General features: G+C 40.3%; 1 protein-coding gene across 3 annotated transcripts in view; it reads right to left on the reverse strand.

The window, feature by feature from the left end:
- LOC117496687 (uncharacterized protein KIAA0355-like) overlaps nt 1–19,734 on the reverse strand; it is a 56,589-nt gene that overhangs the window by 23,531 nt on the left and 13,324 nt on the right. For all 3 annotated transcript variants that reach the window (XM_034148413.1, XM_034148415.1, XM_034148414.1), the window contains exons 2-4: nt 14,276–15,610; nt 2,725–2,937; nt 286–426 (exon numbers count right to left, since the gene is read on the reverse strand). In XM_034148413.1, coding sequence (XP_034004304.1) covers nt 286–426; nt 2,725–2,937; nt 14,276–14,782 — 861 coding nt within the window. In that variant the 5' untranslated portion in view covers nt 14,783–15,610. The remainder of the gene's footprint in view (nt 1–285; nt 427–2,724; nt 2,938–14,275; nt 15,611–19,734) is intronic.

The following is a 19,734-nucleotide window of genomic DNA, read 5'->3' on the forward strand; positions in this document are numbered from 1 at the left end:
AAACAATGCCCGACTGTTTTGGATGTAATATGGTCTGTGTTTACATTAGCAAGCATCGCTAACACTCAGAGCTAACCTGTACTGGAGAGAGTATGTGTGATCACCTTGTTGTATAACGCATGAGAGAAAAAGCATTTGAGCTCCATACTGTTTCAGAAATAATCCTTATATATCTGAGACCTATAATATATGCCTAAAAATAGTATAATAGGAGACCTTTAAGTGGATGTCCGTCTTAATTCAAGATGTTAACAGCCAAACGTGGTGTTTTGCATCACACTGCACCTGCAAAGCGTTGTCGATCTTCATGTTGAGCTCCTTCAGCTGGTGCTCGGGGATGTTGGTGTTGTTGGAGCAGAAGAGATGCTGCACCTGGAGGCCGGCCAGGCAGCCGTCACGCCCCCTCTCTCTCAGCCGGGACATGGCCTGAGGAACGCAGAGCACCAGGTTATTATTATGTATTCATTTCAACAAGGACCATGCATTAGGGGTGGGGGAAATAATCGATACAGCATACGGACGCCAAGTATCGATATGTTATTATATAAACTGTGGCATATCCCTCCGAAAGATGGTCGTACATTTGACATGTAGCATATCGTAGAATCGCAATACTATCGTATCGTGGCTTAAGCATCGTGATAGTATCGTATCACATTATAGCATGCCATGAAGTGTTTAACATTTGGTAGCACTGGCAATCACATCTTTGCTGAGAAATGTATTATACTATTAAGGCCAGCAGCTTCTACTGAAGCCTTCCGAGTAAATCGACAGAACTCCGACACCTCCTCATCTCCACCGCTCCCATGTTTTCTTTTGTGTTGCCATAAGTTATTCTCTCTCCGTTGGTGCGCGGGGCTAATGCTAATGCTAATGCTAATGCGAGCAAATACAATGGCGGCTTCAAAAAACGTTTCAGAGTTTTACGGGGCGTGGTTTGCAATTCGCCCAGCCAATCAGAAATTGGTACTTTTTTCTCCCCAGGAAAGTACCACCTCTCTAGCAGGGACTGAAAAGGGGGGAAAAGTTCTCATGAACTAAGTTCTCTTTTTGGTGTGAACGCAAAATCCCAGGAACTATCGGAACTAAACGGGAAAAGTACTCCGGTGTGAAAGCGCCTATTGCAGCTCTACAAGAATAATTTGAGAATGATTGGATTGTAGGGCTGCTCAATTAATTGTATTTTAATCGCAATTACGATTACGGCTTGCAACGATTACGAAAACAACGTAATCTAAATAAAACGATTTTTTTTAATTATTATTATTTTCTTTTTTTATAAACTTTTTTTTATTATTGGTTTTTCAGTTGAATTATACTTAAAGTTCAGGGTAATCAACTGTTAAAATCATACTGTCGTTTTTAATAATCGTGACATCAATTATTGACCAAAATAATCGAGATTATGATTTTTGCCATAATCGAGCAGCCCTATTGGATTGTACTTTAAAATTAGGTCACCATCATTTTGAATAAGTGTTTGTCTGGGTACGTGTCGAACAAATGTAAATAAAGCTTGTTTAAAAAAAGAACAGGAAGGTTTTACAGGGATGTTTTCTTTGAATATCGCCAAATCTTGCAAAGTAGAAGGATTTGTTTTGATAAGTGTAGAGCACTGGTACATTCAAACGTTTTGGTGATAAAAAGCATGTGTGCAGCTTCTGAAAAAAAGAGTCCCGGCCACCTCCCTTTCGCCTAAACGCCCGTCCAGCACATTCTACCAGAGTCTCTCCAGGCCTTTCCCCCTGCATGGCTTAAACTCTGCATGCCAGGGCTTAACAGATCAATCATCCCACTATTCTCCTCTCTGCCTCACTCTATACAACACAGCTCAAAATGGGCCAGAGGGACTGATTAGCCTGGGGGATTAGTCAGGTCCTGTTTCAAAACTGCATCCCTGGATGACCCCTCCCGCCTTTGCAGTTTTATTTTATTATTTGTATGTATTTATTTTTTCATATGTCTATTTTATTATTATTATTTATCTCTTTTTGTACTTTTTTTCTATTTCTTATGTTGGCTATGTAGATACAGCTAAGTGAAAATGGAAAAACTGTTGACCAAAATGTGAACATGTAAGTATAATGAAACTGAATCTGAAATAAGTTGGAAAAAACAAGATAAAAGGGGTGCAGAGGGGATAACATTGCAGGTTCACAGACAAACTACAGACAAAAAATAATAATAGAGGAAATAGGAAATTGAGGCTGGAATGGATGAAAGGCTGGCATTCCTCAGGAATGTTACCTCACACACACAAACCCCATATTTGCAATAATAATAATAATAACTTAAATGTATGTAGTGCCTTTCAGGGGACACGTGTTGAACACCTGAACTTTTGAAAGAACATATATAACATTCATTTGTTTGCAACTCGCATATATCAATATTCCAATTACTGCATATAGACTATTCTGCACAGTTTCTATCATATTCTGTTTCTATTATATTCTATTTTATTTACTTGCACTATTTTATCTGTTTTATTGTGTTGCACTGTTGGAGGAGGAGCCTGTGACCTAAGATTTTCATTGCCATAACTACACTGTAGCTATGCACACATGACAATAAAAGCCTTGAAACGTGAAGATAAAAACAAGTAAAAGCTTTTACGAAAACACTCAACTGTACGATCTACCTTTACACAGGCGGTTATTTTACTGCACAGAGAGTTAGTGTGTACCAGGAAGAGTCCTAGGTCTCGCTGTGGCTGCATACCTGAGCTGCACCTTTCCACAGCCTAGAGGCCTCCTCCAGCTCCGTGAGGGGGCCCAGGTCGGAGCTCTGGGAGCGGGCGTTGGCGCTGCGCTCCTGGGCCTGAGCGAGGGCCTCGGCCAGGCAGGACTGAGCCACGGGCTGCACCTTCTGGAGGGCCTGCGACAGAAACTGGAAATGGACCTGCATCACCGTGAGGAAGCACCGACCCAGCACCTGCAGACAGGAGAGAGCGATTACATCAGACTGTACGTCATACAGAGGGACATCTATACAGAGATGGTAACAGTACACACATCCTTTACTCAAGTAGAAGTACAGAAGTATGGGCTTCAAAATGTACTGAAGTAAAAAGTACCCATAACTAGCAGCTGTTTTAAAGAGTACCTGACCCCCCTTTATATTAACAGAACAATAATGTCATTGTTAGCTAATGAATGTTTCCATGCTGAACAACGGCAACGTGACAACGTTTTCATTGGTCCCTCTTCTTTAGAGAAGACCAGGAAATGATGGATACACGGATCGTGTTCAAATCAATAGGCACGCAATGACTCTAAATAATAATGATCACGCCACCAAACACACATTCAAACTAAAGGAACCAGCCTGTTTGGAAAATGTAAGAAGTAGAAAGTACAGGTATTTGTGTTCAACATGTAAGAAGTAGAAAGTACAGGTATTTGTGTTCAACATGTAAGAAGTAAAAGTAAAAAGTGGTCAGAAAAATAAGTCGTGGAGTAAAGTACTGATGAATGTCTGCGGGCTAAGAAACTAACATGTATGTCCACATACTTCAGTGGTTAGTTAACACTCTGGAGAAACAACGTCATGTGCTACTTTACAAAATACCGCTTTACTTATACCTCAAAATCTCTAGTTAGTCGGATACATTTTGTATATTCTCAGGCCACCAAAAGATCTCTCAACAAAGAATCTACATAATGTATGAACTCCAGTACCAACTTGAGCTAGTTTTTGCTTAGTTTTTCACACCTTACGAATAGAGAACATGAAGTTTGCCAGGAAAAGCGCAGACCTTTTTCCTTACATTAAACATTGTATATTACCATGTACACAATGAGGAAGATATTAGTCTTGGAATGAGTGCGATATATTCATACTTTTTACAACACAGTGCATCTTCATAAAACATTCTCACACACTTTAAATAAAGGTTGACTCAGCGATCACATTTCCCACCAGATCACACACGAGTTATATCAGCAGTTTGTCCTCAGGCAGCTCCTTTTAATGATAATATAAATAACAGAAGCATTTGTCCACCTCGTTTCCTACGCTTCGCCACTGCAAGCACAATGAAAGGAAATCTTAGAGCCAAGGCCGTGTCACGGAGCAGAAACCAGAGAACATTTTTCTAAATAAAACCTCTTGCCACAGCACATTACAGCCAACTGAACATGCTTTTGCATTTGTGGCAAATCGTGTGCTGTAAACAACAGATATCAAACATTTGAGGAACAGTACAATCTGTGTTTATACTTGCAAGCAAAAGGCAGATGGAAAACATATTAGATTAAATATGAACGTCAGAGTGTGTTTGTGTTTCTGTGAGAGGAAAGCTTTGTTTATTTACTTAAAGATTAGAAAACGCAATTTTAAGGGACATGTTTCTCTGTATGCAAACATTATTTCCTACATTTACTGATCCGTCTTATCCTAGTATCCAGGGCTCGACAGTAACGGTTGGCAGAAAAAAATGTCAACCACTTCTTGGCCTTTGGTTGCCATCAGTGGCAACCAGTTTTTAACATAAAGAAATAAGGACAGCAAACAGCAGAATGTGCACCCCAAAATAGATAAATGTTAATTATTTGTTGTATTAAGAGTGATATTTAATTATTGTTGTGACCACTCGGAACCTGATACTTAAGTTGCACGTGCATTGGTGTGATTACGGAGCCAGAAAGCGATGCACGTTTACTCGCGTGCGCGGTGCGCCGTGTGTTTGTTTTACAAAAAATGGCAAAGCAAATTAAGTTGTTTGACTGTGGGGTAAAAGGTTCGGCCAACACCTCAACTTCTCAAACGAATGTTCAAAGTTATTCAACTGATAAAGCGCAAGGTAAACCCGAACGAAAAGCAAAGAGGAAATGTGTAAAGTCTTGGGAGGCGAAACATTCTGCTCCGTTGTCCATTCACTTCCGGTAAAAGTTCCTTCAAAATAAGAGTCCCGATCTTATTACTACCAAAATAAAAGTGCAAAACGAAACTTTACCATAGGAAAATATTGGCATAAAATGATAATCACTTCTATAAAAAGGTAACACATTTTAAATATAGTTAGACATATTAAAGGTAATTTAAAGCATTAATAATTCATATCTAATTCTTAACTGTGAATGGTTTTAATTTATTTAACATTAGAAATGTATTAGTCTGGCCAATCAAGACTTCAATGCTGAAGGGCCAATGGATCTATGGTGGGGGTCAGCACAAAGGTCAAGAAAACCCACATTTGAAAGGAAGACAAAGGATGACCAAGAAACTAGTGATCTGTGAAGAACATAACAGCTGCACTACTGGTTTTTTGTATACCAGCAATTGAGGGTGGACAAGTTTACTACCACTTAAGTTTCAAATAATTGTGTTAATTACTTATTGTAAAGCATTTGAACATTCTTTTGTGTCACATGTTCATTATTAAGTTGATGTATAACTGTATAGTATCTTAATTATTTAAAATATAAGGTGACTTGAAATGGCAACCGTATTTTCAGTTTTGGCAACCAAAAGCTGATGCCTGGTTGCCAGCCTGGCAACCACTTTTAAAAGTTAGCGTTGAGCCCTGTTATCTGTAATATTTTGTATGCATGCTTCTTGGTTATTATTAAACTGTCTTTGGCTCTTTTCACACTGTAACAAATGCACATTTCCCCTCTGTGGGACGAATAAAGGTATTCTGATTGGGTGAAGATTTCACACAAAATAATACATCTATTTATTGCACACAAACACAAGTATTTCCAGGTAACATACACGCCTAAATATAAAGTTAGGTTTAACACCAAAGTGAGTGTGTTTTATTTAGTAAGAGGAAATAATCCCGGCTTAGAGGCAGTTTTTTGTTCAAAATAAGAGTGATTATAATAAGGGGAAATATGAAGGTGTGTTTCAAGCTTGTTATGTAAATAAGTCATCGGGATTTGTTTCTCATCAACTAAGATATGTTAGAAAATGTTTTCAACATGAATTGAATTATTTGAAAAGTAGTCTTAACACATGAATACTACGGTGTAATATATGTGTACATATACATTTAAGAAGAACAATATAAGACAAGCACAACTTTCATCTGTGGGCCATATTTCATTTAACTTTTTTAATTAGCTGAGGGCCGACTCAAAATGGCCGTAGTTTGGACACCCCTGGCCTAAAGAGATGAAACCTTGTTGGAAAATGTATTGTTTTCATAACAACTACAAAGCAGATTCATATATAGATTTGTTTTATATTTTAGCCTGGACTTTTGAGCTTTGAACGCTGCTTTATGGTTTTTCTCATTCTATGCAAAGACCGAGTGTAAAAGGTTAAACTGTTATTATCACAACATGCACTATTTGATTTGACCAGGGATGTTTTGTCCTATTTAATGTATCCTGTTGTTTCCTGTCACCTTTCTACTCTTCACTGTAAAATATAAAGATAAAATGACAAAAAAAAAAGGTTGATTTGACTGATAGGATTATCCCAATTATTTCCCAGAATAAACAGATTTAAAATAATATCATTAAAGCAAAAATATTGGGGTTGTGCCCTGCTTTACTGACTGTTGGTTACACATTTAGTTTACTTGTCTCTAAAGGGTCCCAAAACACAAACAATTGGACTGAAAAGTGTATTGTCGCTTCCAACATTTCTATACCTTTGGTGGCAGTCATCTTCTACGATTTAGCAAACTTCACATGTGTTTGGTAAAACAAAGTGTTGCTGAAATGCATCTTGAGACGGGAGTTTGTCGAGTTGGCATGCTAATATAAAGCGGAGGATAATAGCAAACCCCTTAGTTTTGTAGGTTCTAAAATGGCACTAGATGAAAGGCCAGGTAATCAAGGTTTTTACAAATCATTGTCTAGCAACTTAAGAAAGATTTCTGTACCAGACTCACACTGCAATCCAATTACTAATTGTTAAGATACTTACACAATTCAACCTGATTGTGGCACTAGAGGCAAAGTCAGAGGATCACCAACGTTGGCAGGAGTTATCCTCTGAAGACAATGAATGGTTGTACGACATTTCAGGGAAAACTATCAAATAGTTGTTGAGATATTAACGTTGACCAACAGAATAATTAATCAACATTTAAATTCCTACTGAGAGCAACTATCATGGCCAATAAAGAAAAACAGCTGAATGCAAGTCTGTCCTTAAACTCAGGTCAATCATGCAATGAATTACATTTGATGGTGTTCTGAGTATTCTTCCGCTGACTCTGAGAGGTTCAATAAACACAGGATCAGATCCAGAGTGCACAAGATGTTGAGCAACCAATCAGAACTTAATCCATCAACAGGGATCTGACGTGTATGCAGCAACGTAGACAAATCATAGATAACAGAAGACGTAATGAAGCTTGGACACAATGCAAACTGATATCACAAAGTATCACAAACACAAGCTGACAATAAGCAACTCAATGTGTTACAAAGTCGTCTATAATAACCAACTGGGGGGAAAAGAATGAGGCCATGGTTACAGCACGAGATAATGGATAACACATGTGATTGGCTGCACAGTATCCCACACAGTCATGGAAAATATGAGAAATAAAGAGTGCTGCAGAGCCAAGTCGGCCCCTTTCAGGACCAAACAAGGCGAATCGTGAATCAATCAACATGTATACTTCTATTTTCTGGGAACTGCAAGTACTCTGAATCTAGGGGAGTAGTGTTACTGAAATCTAGACGTCTTCAAGGAGAAAGGGAGAGAAAGGCCGTTATAATAACCAGATGCTCATGTTGTCTGATCTTTGAAAAAAACTAAACAATGAGCCTACCTTTGTTAGTTAACAGCCATGGTAAATCTTTGTCTTCAATACCAAGGGAAACAGGAAGGTCGCTCTTGCCTGGACCTACTGTATTAAAGGGTCCCCTATTATGAAGTGTTTGGCTCCAAACACCAAACAGATCATTGCAGCATCCCATAATCCCCTCTGTTTCAGCCCTGTTCCCAAAGTGCTGATTCTCTGTCTGTTACTTTAGATGAAAATAAGGAGCCCCTCCCCACGCCCCTCTGAGAGATATTTGGTTACAAAGAACACAATGGTGCTCTAGGAGGAGATTCAGGTGATAAGGTGGGGGGGGGGGGGGGGGGGTTACCTTGGTTGCTGATTGACTAATGGTTACACAAGCCAAAACATCGTTATGACATCATAAAGTGGTCAAAATCTGATCAGCTCATTTTCAGACAGGTTTTTATATAAATGGATCAGGACAAAAAGAGAGAGAATCTTTGTTCCTGAAACTTTCAGAATCTCTTTACACAGAGGGGACACATGATGTAGAAGAGACATGAAGAAGAGGGGACACGTGTTGATGTAGAAGAGACATGAAGAAGAGGGGACACATGTTGATGTAGAAGAGACATGAACAAGAGGGGACACATGTTGATGTAGAAGAGACAGGAAGAAGAGGGGACACGTGTTGATGTAGAAGAGACATGAAGAAGAGGGGACACATGTTGATGTAGAAGAGACATGAAGAAGAGGGGACACATGTTGATGTAGAAGAGACATGAAAAAGTGGATTTTGCATAATAGGTAACCTTTAATGTGCAAGAACTGGTCACTTAAACATGTTGGCACTCTGTCTGAGTACCACAGTAAAATCAGAGTCACTCTAAATACAATGATTTTTTTTAAATATTGACAATCGTTTGGCTAAAACAGATTCAGTTGCTTGACCTATAAATCTCTAAAAACTGGTCACCTAAATATGTTGGTACTCTACAAATGAATTTACTGTGGCACTCAAAAGTCATTCTAGATATCGTATTGAATGAGCAGGTGTAAATCCTTTTTGAAATAAAAAGGACATAATAATTGGGCTAAAACTGAAATGTAATTTATTGAAGGTACCCTACACACGCGTTAAGTTTAAATGTATTGTGTGCATGTTCATCCTCGAGGTCTAAAGGTGTTCAATGCATTTCCTTCCTTGTCAATGATTTGCTTAAGTGTGATTTAGTTTGTGTGTGTAACAGTTCCTGTATTGTTTGTTTACATCCATGTTTGCTAGCTTAGAGTCTTCAAGTGCTTGAGCTTGTTCCTGCCACCTAACATCTATTTTACCTACAGACCTTTAAATAAGTCAGACCTTTAAATAGCACGAAACCACTGGCAGGAATGTGTATAACGTTGCTCTGTAGCACCAATACTTGACAACAACTCCGAGGGGGTGGGGGGGGGGGGGTCGACTTTTAAACCAGTTTGTCTGAACTGGAAACTGCAGCACGCACAGAAATGTTGTTACACCGAGCTGTGAGCACACTAAGCTATACATCCTTACAAATCACGTGTTTAGCCTTTCATTACACCTACTCAACCTAGAAGTGTGTGCTTCTTTTTAGTGCTTATTATTGTTCTCATGGCGACCATACTAATGCTCATGGCGTTAGTTAGCAGAAGGCCAGTATAGACCTCATAAAACCAACTTCAAGTCCATCTTAAAGGACAGAGAACAAGAATCCATTGGTCGATGTGATTGCTCGTATATCCCTTAATTGAAGTCCTTTTAAATTGTGCCAGTTTTGAAGGATTTATTTGCATATTGACTCGTAAATGTGCCATTTTATTTGTTTTTTACGACCGCTGTATTCGTCTACCTGTATTGTCTGTGTTTTATCTGTTGCAACAGTGTTCATGCTGCCCTTCTTGGCCAGGTCGCTCTTGAGAAAGAGAATTTAATCTCAATGAGACTTTTTACCTGGTTAAATAAAGGATATATATGTTCGAGCTTTTCATAGTTTTTTTCCACTTAATTGTCCAAAGAAAATAACACCTAAAAGAAAACATTAGATTCTTTACTGTTTTTAGATGAAGACTCATAAAAAGTGTTTTTACCAGCTGTACACTAAGGGGTTGTTTTTCCTTTAGTGTGGTAGCTTGTTCACTTTAAGGCCTCTCTGGTTTTGGGGACCTCCATGTGCCTCGAGTCTTCGCTCTGTGGTTAAAACTTACAAGCTCGGCAAACGGCCTCTAAACAAACCGTGACATTTTCATGCATATTTAACAGCGGAGTCACTGAGCAGCCACGGATTTGGGCCCCGATTTGTGGAAAAAAGGGGTTTGTTTTGCAGACTGCACTGACCTGAACTTCTGGAGGCTCTTGGTAAAAAAAAAAATTAAAAAAAAAAGGGGGGGGATGGTACATAGGAAAGAAAGAAAGAGGAGAAGGAGACGCAAGCTGGGGAACACGGGGGGGAAAAGCTCCACATACCACAACTCCCAGAACTCAGACATGCATTTGTTTTTTTGAAGACCTCATAATACATCCAGCTGCCAAACAGCATTCCTCGACACATGCAGACAAAGAAAAATCCTATTACAGTCACAAACGCATCACATTGTTGACGACAGGCTGAATTAGCAGCAATTATTGCAAGCTAAGTCTTAACAAGTATAATTTATGCATGCACAGAACTTCTGCCAAAATAAAACATGGGAGAAAAGCAGCGCAGTAGTCTCAATCAATAACTCATGGCATAGTGGTAACGTCTGTTGCAGATTAACTCAACTAAAAAGGTAACAAGGTTTCGATTACTTGACTTTAAATCAGATTTCAATTATATTTTTCACTATTTTGTTCGTACAAACTCTGTTTAGCATTTATTTGACCACTCTCTGCTTTGGTGAACACTCCCATAGAAGTGTAAAACACATTACATTTATAGACACATTACATAACTGTCTCTGTGCATTACTATGATTTAAAGAACCCCCTTACTGTGCAATTTAACTCGACTATTTTTGGTCATTTCAACACAAAGTGCAACAAATATTACTTTACTGTCAGCATGTTCTGTACGATGAATACAAGTATCTATTGGGATAAAAAAAGAAACACTCACTGTGACATTCAACTTTTTTTTGTTCCCTGTAACTGACACATTATGCTTCACTGCTTCGTCATGATGTTATTGAATATCTGCCGTGTTTTCTCAGAGGTTAACACAACAAACACACTTCAATAACACCATTGTGCGGTCAAATATTAATACGTTTCCTTCTCTGCTTTAATAAATGTACCCTTTATGCCCGAGGCTAGACAGCAAGTGTGAGCGCCAAGCCATGCGGTCTAAACTTTCACAGACTTGGGCTTCCTCTAATATTCATCTGTGCACATGCAGGACCGCAGAGAGTCAGATTTACTGACTGCGGTGCAGAAGTGTTTCCTGTTTTGGGCTCAGCCACATCCACCGAGGTGCCGCAGCCACACTAGTGTCTTATCTTTGCTTTAGGATGGATTGTTGCACACATACAGAAACACTTGTGCCATCAGATTTGTCACAGGTGCCACAGAATCAAATACAATTGGGTATTTGCTGTCTTGGTGCATTCATAATTCTGCTCTACACAGCAAAAACAAAGAAAGAGATACTGGTGGAGTCATTTCAGGAGTCTGAACGCAAGCAAGCGTAAAGCAAACGCTGGATAGGATTAGAAACCTTTCCATATTAAAATGTGGAAGTGGCATTGGTTCAGTCAATATTTACATGTCAATTGTAACAAATATTTGTACCTACCTATTTCCTACAGGGGTGGCAATCACCCGATTACCCAAGAATCCAATATTATTACGATTTCAACCATTTAGTAAATATGGTGCTTATTGCAGTAACATATAATATGGGATGAATTGCAATTTGTTACCTTTTTAGCACTGCGAGTTATGCAGTTTGTCAAAATTCGTTTATCAATATCTAATCTAACTTCTTGCCAATCATGCTACATTTTGAAGAGAATGTAAGATAAAGATTAAACAATACTCCGCACCCATGCATTGATACAATATTGCGACAAAATATATCACAATTTTGTCCACAAAATGTCCTTTTTTCCGTTTATGGTTTGCATAGTGCTTTATTATTTTCAGGGTTCCTGCAGGTTTCACCAACTCAAATTTAAGACTTTTTTAAGACCTTTTTAAGACCACTTTGAATAGAATTTAAGACCTATTTCACAGCAAGAAAGTATGAAGGAAAATTGCTATGAAAGAAGAAATACGTCCCATAATTACTTTCAAAGTAAATGTATTCATGTTTAACATAAGAACGATGACTGAACATAACAGCCTAACAGTACACAGAACTGTGTTAGCCAAAAAGTGTGTGTGTGTGTGTGTGTGTGTGTGTGTGTGTGTGTGTGTGACAAGAGCTATATTCAGAGCTCTGCTGCCTTCATGATGTTGTATGATTGGTGTTTAGCTACGGTATTTAGCGTCCACAGCACCTCCCCTTTAGGGTTGGCGTAGACCCAAACGTCACCCGGAGGTCCCCCGATGTTGTTGCGGGAGCTGCTGCACTAGCTAACGCTACATTAGCAAAACAAACGCTAATTGTGTTTGCAAAAGGTGCAGCGGGCTTCAAACACGTTCCCCTCCACTCGTTTCAACCAAGCACTAAATTCGATGTTTTCCAACCAAATACGGTTGAACTTACACTTCCCCATATTTATTTGCAAGTATATTCGAAGATACCTGAGTTTCTGACTGCCGCTAGCTGAAGCTTGGTTGGTTGCTAGGTTACTAGCTGGGTGTTCTCCGATAAGGGGCCGGGGGAAACAAAGTTAGTGATTACTGGTTCCATGTTGATTTATTTCAATACAAATTGTTGGGGGGAACAGAAAGGCTCTTACCGTACCGGTTACTTTGCAGCCCGGACATTTCCCCCAAAACACATTTAGACGCGATCGCAACACAGAAGTACCTTTCAGATCCGATCATTTTTAAGACCTTCTAAATCATATTTAAGACCTTTCTTATTTTTTTGATCATATTTAAGACCTTACATTCTGATTATCAAATGTAAGACTTTTTAAGACCCCGCGGGAACCCTGTATTTTGTATTTGAATCATGGAAAGAAAAGTGTTAGTGAAGTTGTTGTGGATTTTGTTGGTATCTAGTTCATACGTAACACTATCCACTTCCATAATGCAAACATATTTGTCTTTGTTTTCCACCTCTCTTCTATTTTAAATGCTATTATGAAAGTCTTAAATTCCCAGAAGCTACTTTAATGCTGCCACGACAAAACATTTAACAACCCCATCTCTTAATCTCTGAGTGGGTGATCATCAGCCACACAGGGAGTTCCCTCAGGCTCACAACTGTGTATTCAATTGAGGATAAATAAGCAGATGTAGTAATCATAAGGATGGGGTTGCGTGGGTGTGGTGAGCAGCTACCTGTTGCTGATGAAAACCACATGAGAGACTGTCTCTTAGTGGAAGTCAAGACAAAAATAGATCATAATCACCAATTGGAATAACTCCGATAAATACTGTAAATGTGATTTTCCATCACAACTCATCGTAATAACTTCTCAAAGCAAGAGCAGCAAGTTCAGATCTTTTGAAGGTGTCCATTTTAGACTGAAGTTGTAACCTGAAATGAACCCGTGTTTAGGCGTCAACATGCATTATCCCAACCTGGCCTCATGAACCTCCTGACCCGGTCTAAAGTGGGTCGGACAGAGACTAGATTTAGCAGAAAACGGTGAGCAGGGAGTCGTCAACAACTATAGGATTACTGCTATACCTGTTTTCTCAGCCATTAGAGGGTCTGCTTTCTCAAAATTGTTGCAAGAGACATTTATTGTGCAAACAGTGACACACAGAGACTAACCAGTGTGGAATAAATGATCAGAAACCAGTGTGAGTAATCCCTCTGTGACTTTAGGGAAAGCTAGAAGTGTGGTTTAATTATGCGAGAAGGACAATTGAGCAAAAACAGAGAGAAATGAACTGCCGTCTCACAGCAGATTCTCCTTGATATTTAACTGGTGCATCAGCGTCCCAATCCCCTATTAAACTTGCATGAAAAACACCTTAGTTGTGTTTTAAGTGTTACACATCAGCAAATTGCGTGCTGTGGAAAGCTGGGTTGGTATTCGCCGTGACAAAAGATGGCAATTCTTCTCACATCCTCAGTGTTTTTCACACCTAACCCTCAGATCCTGACACCTGCTTAACACTGGGCGTGAGAATCCTATTTTAGCCAAGATACAGTGATTCATGGAGCCAGCCTCCTGAGTCCTGACAGAGAGCAGCTAAGCATCTTAGCACTCCTGCTAGAAGACAAGTCATGAGTAGTCAAATATGATAAAAGTATGTGGTGGTTAGCTTTAGGACCCCAGGTTGTTAGCTTAATTTATCAATTCCTAGGAGAGCAAACAGCTGACTTGAATGTCAATAACTGTTTTGTTTGATTGGCTAACACAAGATTGAGTCATTCAACTTAAGTCAACACAATGTGACAAATGCAGGTATGTAAATGAAGTGGATTTGGTGCCTGTTTCCGTGTGATCACCCACCTCAACATCCTGCAGGCTGAAGTCGTTCTGGTCTTTGAAGTTGGCGGCCCCGGCGCTCAGCTCCATCAACATCTTGGCGATCTCGGGCTTTATTGCTGCAGTCAGCCGGCTGGCCGCCTCCATGACGTGTTCCTGCACGTCCTTCAGTTGCATAGCTGCTTTGGAATAGTGAGAGTTCCTGAACACACTGCTGAACAGGTCTGTGAGGAAGGCGCTGGCCCGGCAGAACACGTTGAGAGCATCCAGATATTTGGAGATGCCTTGCTGGATGTCTGCAACGGCGGTGGTTGTGCCAGAAGGAGGCGGGTGGCAGCTGCCCGGCATCCCCCCCCCGCCGCCCAGGGGCGAGGAGGCGGAGCACGAGGAGGCCAGCGAGGCGCTCAGGGTCCGGCTCAGCTCAGGCATCTGGTACTGCTGGTGCTGCTGCTGCACTTTCTGCTTGGACCCGCCGAGCAAAAAGCGACGCTTGTAGTCCATTTTACTTTCCTGCGCACTACAACAATACATAGGTGGTGCAACAGCACCGGAAACTTTTTTTGTTCGTTATCTCGGAAAGTTCTCTTGTCCTCTTTACAAAAACACCAAGCTCAGTTCACAGTCCTGAAACTGTTCAAGTTATGTAAAAAGACAGCTCAAGGATTCCACCTGCCAGAGGCTCATCTCAGTGCGCCTGGTAGAGAGAAAGCAGAACTGGGAGAGGTCAGAGGGCGATCAGAAACAGCCCGGCTGCAGATACTTCAGGCCCAGCTTAAAAAACAGCACCTCCAGATTCTCTGTTTCCAGCTTCTAACACAATTATCATAATAGGGGGGGGAAGTCAAGAACAACTTCAAGTGAAACTACAGCCACGTTTTAAAGTGCATTAACTTTCCTTCACAATGGGGGGGGGAATCCTTCGTCATGCAGTACATAGAGTATATACACGTATGCATGTACATATATAAACCTATACCAGCCTGCACTAATAAAAGTAGAAAATCCTTTTAAAAGCAAAAATGAAGCCAAGGAAAATCGGACACTGGTCAACAGCACGGAGGGGAAATGACAGTAATAAAAAAAACAAGTGAGTGACTGCTGGAATCAGAGGATGTGGTTTCTGTGGGAGGCGAAGGGCAGACAGATCCAGTCCGTCTGAAATGCTCTTCAGAAAGCAGGACTCAGTGAGCGAGCGGCTGAGAGCTCCTTCTGCCCGTCTGAGGTCTCCAGCAGCTTCCTGGCTGAGGTAGATATTACTCACCGCGGAAACAAGTGTGCTTCCAGATCTCGCTGGTCCCCGCGGACGCAGATTGGAGCGACAAAAGCACAAATGTATCTGTAAGGCCTCTAGGTCATTTCCTAAGGGAGGGGAAACACAAAGGAGAGGGTTAGCATCATGTCAGAGAGGAAGGACGAGCTTACTTTCAGTGGTTATTGTTACACCACTAAATAATTCAAGTCACGTGACGTCATGATATAAAAAGTCATGTTATTATGGTCTTATGGTTGGAAGAGGATGACATTTAGCCACATGTTCGTGTAATGTTATTTTCCTGTTTGGGAAGGAGCTGTGGTCTAAAGTTGGACATTTCTAGACGATTACTAACAACATACCTCACAGAGAGCGTCTCTGAAAAGGGTTTCTGGCAGTGTCTGGTTTAGCAGAACACAGCTGCACACAGAAATTCCTGCAAGAAGCCATTGTTGGAAGACACTGCGAGGTTTGTTGCACGACGTATGGAGGAGTCACAATACTCTCATTCAACGTCTGAGCATTACACAACTCGCCCTTGTCCCTTTGGCCTTTCTGCTCGATTATGAATGTGATGTTTTACATTGTAAAGATCAAGAATATGGCCTGGTATCTCGCACTTCAAATAATCTCTCTGAAAGACAGTCAAAGGTCAGCTGGTGACTGGAGCTTCACTGAGCACAGTTCATCTCTAAAAAGGGAAAAATATGGCTATAAATAACGATCTGCAATCCTTTACAAAGCAGACAGTGTCAGGAAATGGAAGAAATGTCAACCTTAAATCATTGTTAGGAAAGTATCTTTTCTTTTCCATCCATCCAAAAGAAATACATATATTAGAAAAAGTGGTAAACAAGTCTGCTTTTTGAGAAGTTAAATCTTTTTTGGTTGGGAAAAATTCAATATTCACATGTTATGTTGGACTGTGGGTGAACTGCAAAGATAAGTTAATAAATTGTCATATATTAAATTATTCTCCAATTCAATCAAATGAACTCTTTATCCTCTTATTGTATCTCTTCTTTAGTGTGAATATTTGACCTAATATCTTTGAGATGTGAACAAAATATGACATTTCATCTTGGGCTTTGGTTGTCGAATTCCCCAAACCAAACTATTAATCGTGAAAATAATTGACAGATTAATCAGGAATTAAAACAATTGTTAGTAACAGCCCTAAAACTGTACGGCAATAGGTGTAGCTTTGAAAGAAAACCATTACCTAAACCAGTTCCTTTGCTAAGTTTAGCCCAAGTTTTAGCACTGCAGTTGATACAAACACACTCCTGATAATATTAAACTCAACTGGACGCCCAACATCAACATGTCAGACTAATCTGTGGGAGCAGCCTATCATTCTGGAGAACATTCAGACTGTTATCTTGCAGCACCACGCTGAAAGCTTCTGTGTTTTGGGATGAGTCAGGAAAAGCAACTTGTGTGGGGAAAAATATAGATAACAGCATCCAGCCCTTTGTCATTGTATGCTAAGCGGCTACGCAGTGGACCAACATGTGTAGCTTCCATTATGCATCGCCGCCAACATTCGTCTGACCTTCAAAACCTCGCTTCCTTTCATAAACAGAGGGGGACGCCCAGAAAGAAAAAAGATCAGCCCATCCTCATGCGACTTTGGCCGTTAAAAAGCGGAGGCCGAGGGAAACTAGTGACCTCTTCATGAAGAGAGGACAGAGATGTGCTTCACATGTTTTAACCCTTACATTACGGGGCAGTAGAATATTTGTTATGTTAGGCTCTAAGGACAGAGAGTGTTGTAAGCTGTACAGATTGTAAAGAGAAATGTGTTATTATATATAGGTATATTTTAAAGAAGATCCACAGAGGGTTATCTAGCTATACAGGCACGTGAACGCAGACTTACAGTTGAGACACTTGTATTTACATCGGAAGTCCCTTGTCAGGAAACATAATGTTATCTCTGTTTGAAAAAAACACAATTACAGATAGTACCCATTCACGTTACTAACAACACCAGAAACAACTATATTTCACAATTCTACGACACATCCAGTGTTTCCGTTCACGCGTGATGGCACACGACCAGGTAGCCTTGATTTAATCTTGAATTTAAATCAGTAAAGTAGGAGAGCATTGGGATTTTATCTTGCTAATGGACGCTGCAACAACACTTATTCTCTAAGAGCCTCGTATGGCCACTTGTGTCTCAATCTTTCAGAAATGTCCTAAGCTAGGCTCACCCCAGAGCAATTTTTAAACAAAGTTGGCCATTTCTGCAAAACAGAAGCTGCTGCATAAACTAGTTCAACTATAAATGACAGCAGAGGTTGCTTAACTAGTATATTTGAATTAACTAAGGATGTACCAATCCAATGTGCCAGATATAATAACAACAGATACAATCTTTGATTAGCAGAAAGACGCATCAGCCACGAAGATACGACGGATCCACATTAAATACAGTTTGTTTGTAAAAGTAATGTCCGCTATCAGTTGCATTCAATCAGTCCCAGCATGCACCTCTGATTCATCCCCTGGTGTTGTCCTCGGCAATTAGCAAAGGGACTTAGGTGCCGTTTACTCGAGAACGCAAACGGTTATATCCGCTACTTTTCTCTTTCGTATAGCCCGTTCGTTCACACGAGGCAGTAACGGAAACGGACCCCGCAAACGATAACGGGTCCCAAGGTGGATAGATCTGCAAACGGAACGCTCTGGGGGGCCAAACTGCACCGTGTGTACGCCCTATACGATCATTTCCTGATAACGATGAAGCCATAGCCCCGCCTCTCCCCACCTCTGCTGCTCACTGCTGTAGCATGGTCAGCAGCTACTGTCACTAGCAAAATCTACAGCTCCTCTAACACAACCATCAGCAACAAGTGGACATGGAGAATTACATGAACTACATGTTGCTAAAGCTACCACGGGGCATAAACAGAAGGGCAACCAGGCAACCATGGCAACCATGCTCGGGGTTCTTCTTCGCTGCTTTTGGTGTATTTTGTGGCGGAAGTACAGCGCCACTTACAGGCCCAGCATATGTACTACAGCGTCTCGAGCGCTTTCGAGCGGTCTCGTGTGAATGGAAGACTTTTTTGATATCGTATTCGGTTCGTTTGCGTTTCGTATGCGTTTAAATGGGGTCTTAATCTGCTCACAAACCTCACTCTAGTTCTACTGTAAATTCCTCAAAAAAGTCCACTATCACAGAGAATCAGCACTTTTGAAACAGGGCTGAAACAAGAGGGGATTATGGGATGCTGCAATGATCTGTTTGGTGTTTGGAGCCAAACACTTCAGAGACATGTTTTGTATATATCGGAGAGCTATAAGATATTGATGAAAAACAGTATAATAGGGGACCTTTAAAGGGTGAACTGTGTACTTGTTACTTGAAGGTAGTTTGAGAGCAGCTAACTAGACCTCCAAATCCCAGGGATTACAGCCACAGTGAGCACCAGGTGCTCCACTATGTCTGCCATAGTTGACACGGTTAATAGGATATTCTTTTTCTCTGTGAGGTAAACAGGAAACCTGAGCTCAGCTAGCCTGGGGCTAACCACTCTAGTTCTCACACTGCTGGCCCAAATAACAGGGAAGAGCACATCAATACTGTGCATCAAGTTGTTTGGAAAAAGAAAACAGGTCAGTGACGATGGGGAGAACAACTGGACAACTTTCATTCAACTTGGACCTTTCAAATCACAAAATTTGGTTGCCCTGCAAAACAGTTTTAGGATTTTATATTTGTTCACATTGCATTTCTCACTATTAGGGCTGCACGATTTGGAAAAATTAATGTATTGTAATTATTTTCAGTGACATTGCAATGGCTATATGATGCACACTTATAGGGGATTGCATTTATTTCATTATAATTCTAATAATCATTGAAAGATATATCAAAAGGATTCAGTTGTGATCTTTGAGTTGTAGGCTGGGATGTATTAGCAGCTACACAATACATCATTAAAAAGGGGATTATTAACAAATGTATCCTTTAATAGATATTATGCTTCCTGCATTTTATACCTTGCACTAGTCTATATTGCGATTTACACAATTTCACTTAAATGTGTAGCCCTACTAACTACTGTATTTATTCAGTACTTCTTTGAAACACTTTTCACACATACATTTAGAATAAAATGGAGGACCTGCTCACAGCTGGATATAATTAACACTAATTGTGTGAGACCGCTTCAGGAAGGTCGTGTGGGAGAGTAAAAGTTAAATATTTAATCTTTGA

This window comes from Trematomus bernacchii, unplaced genomic scaffold, assembly GCF_902827165.1.
Source record: "Trematomus bernacchii unplaced genomic scaffold, fTreBer1.1, whole genome shotgun sequence".
Taxonomy (NCBI): domain Eukaryota; kingdom Metazoa; phylum Chordata; class Actinopteri; order Perciformes; family Nototheniidae; genus Trematomus; species Trematomus bernacchii.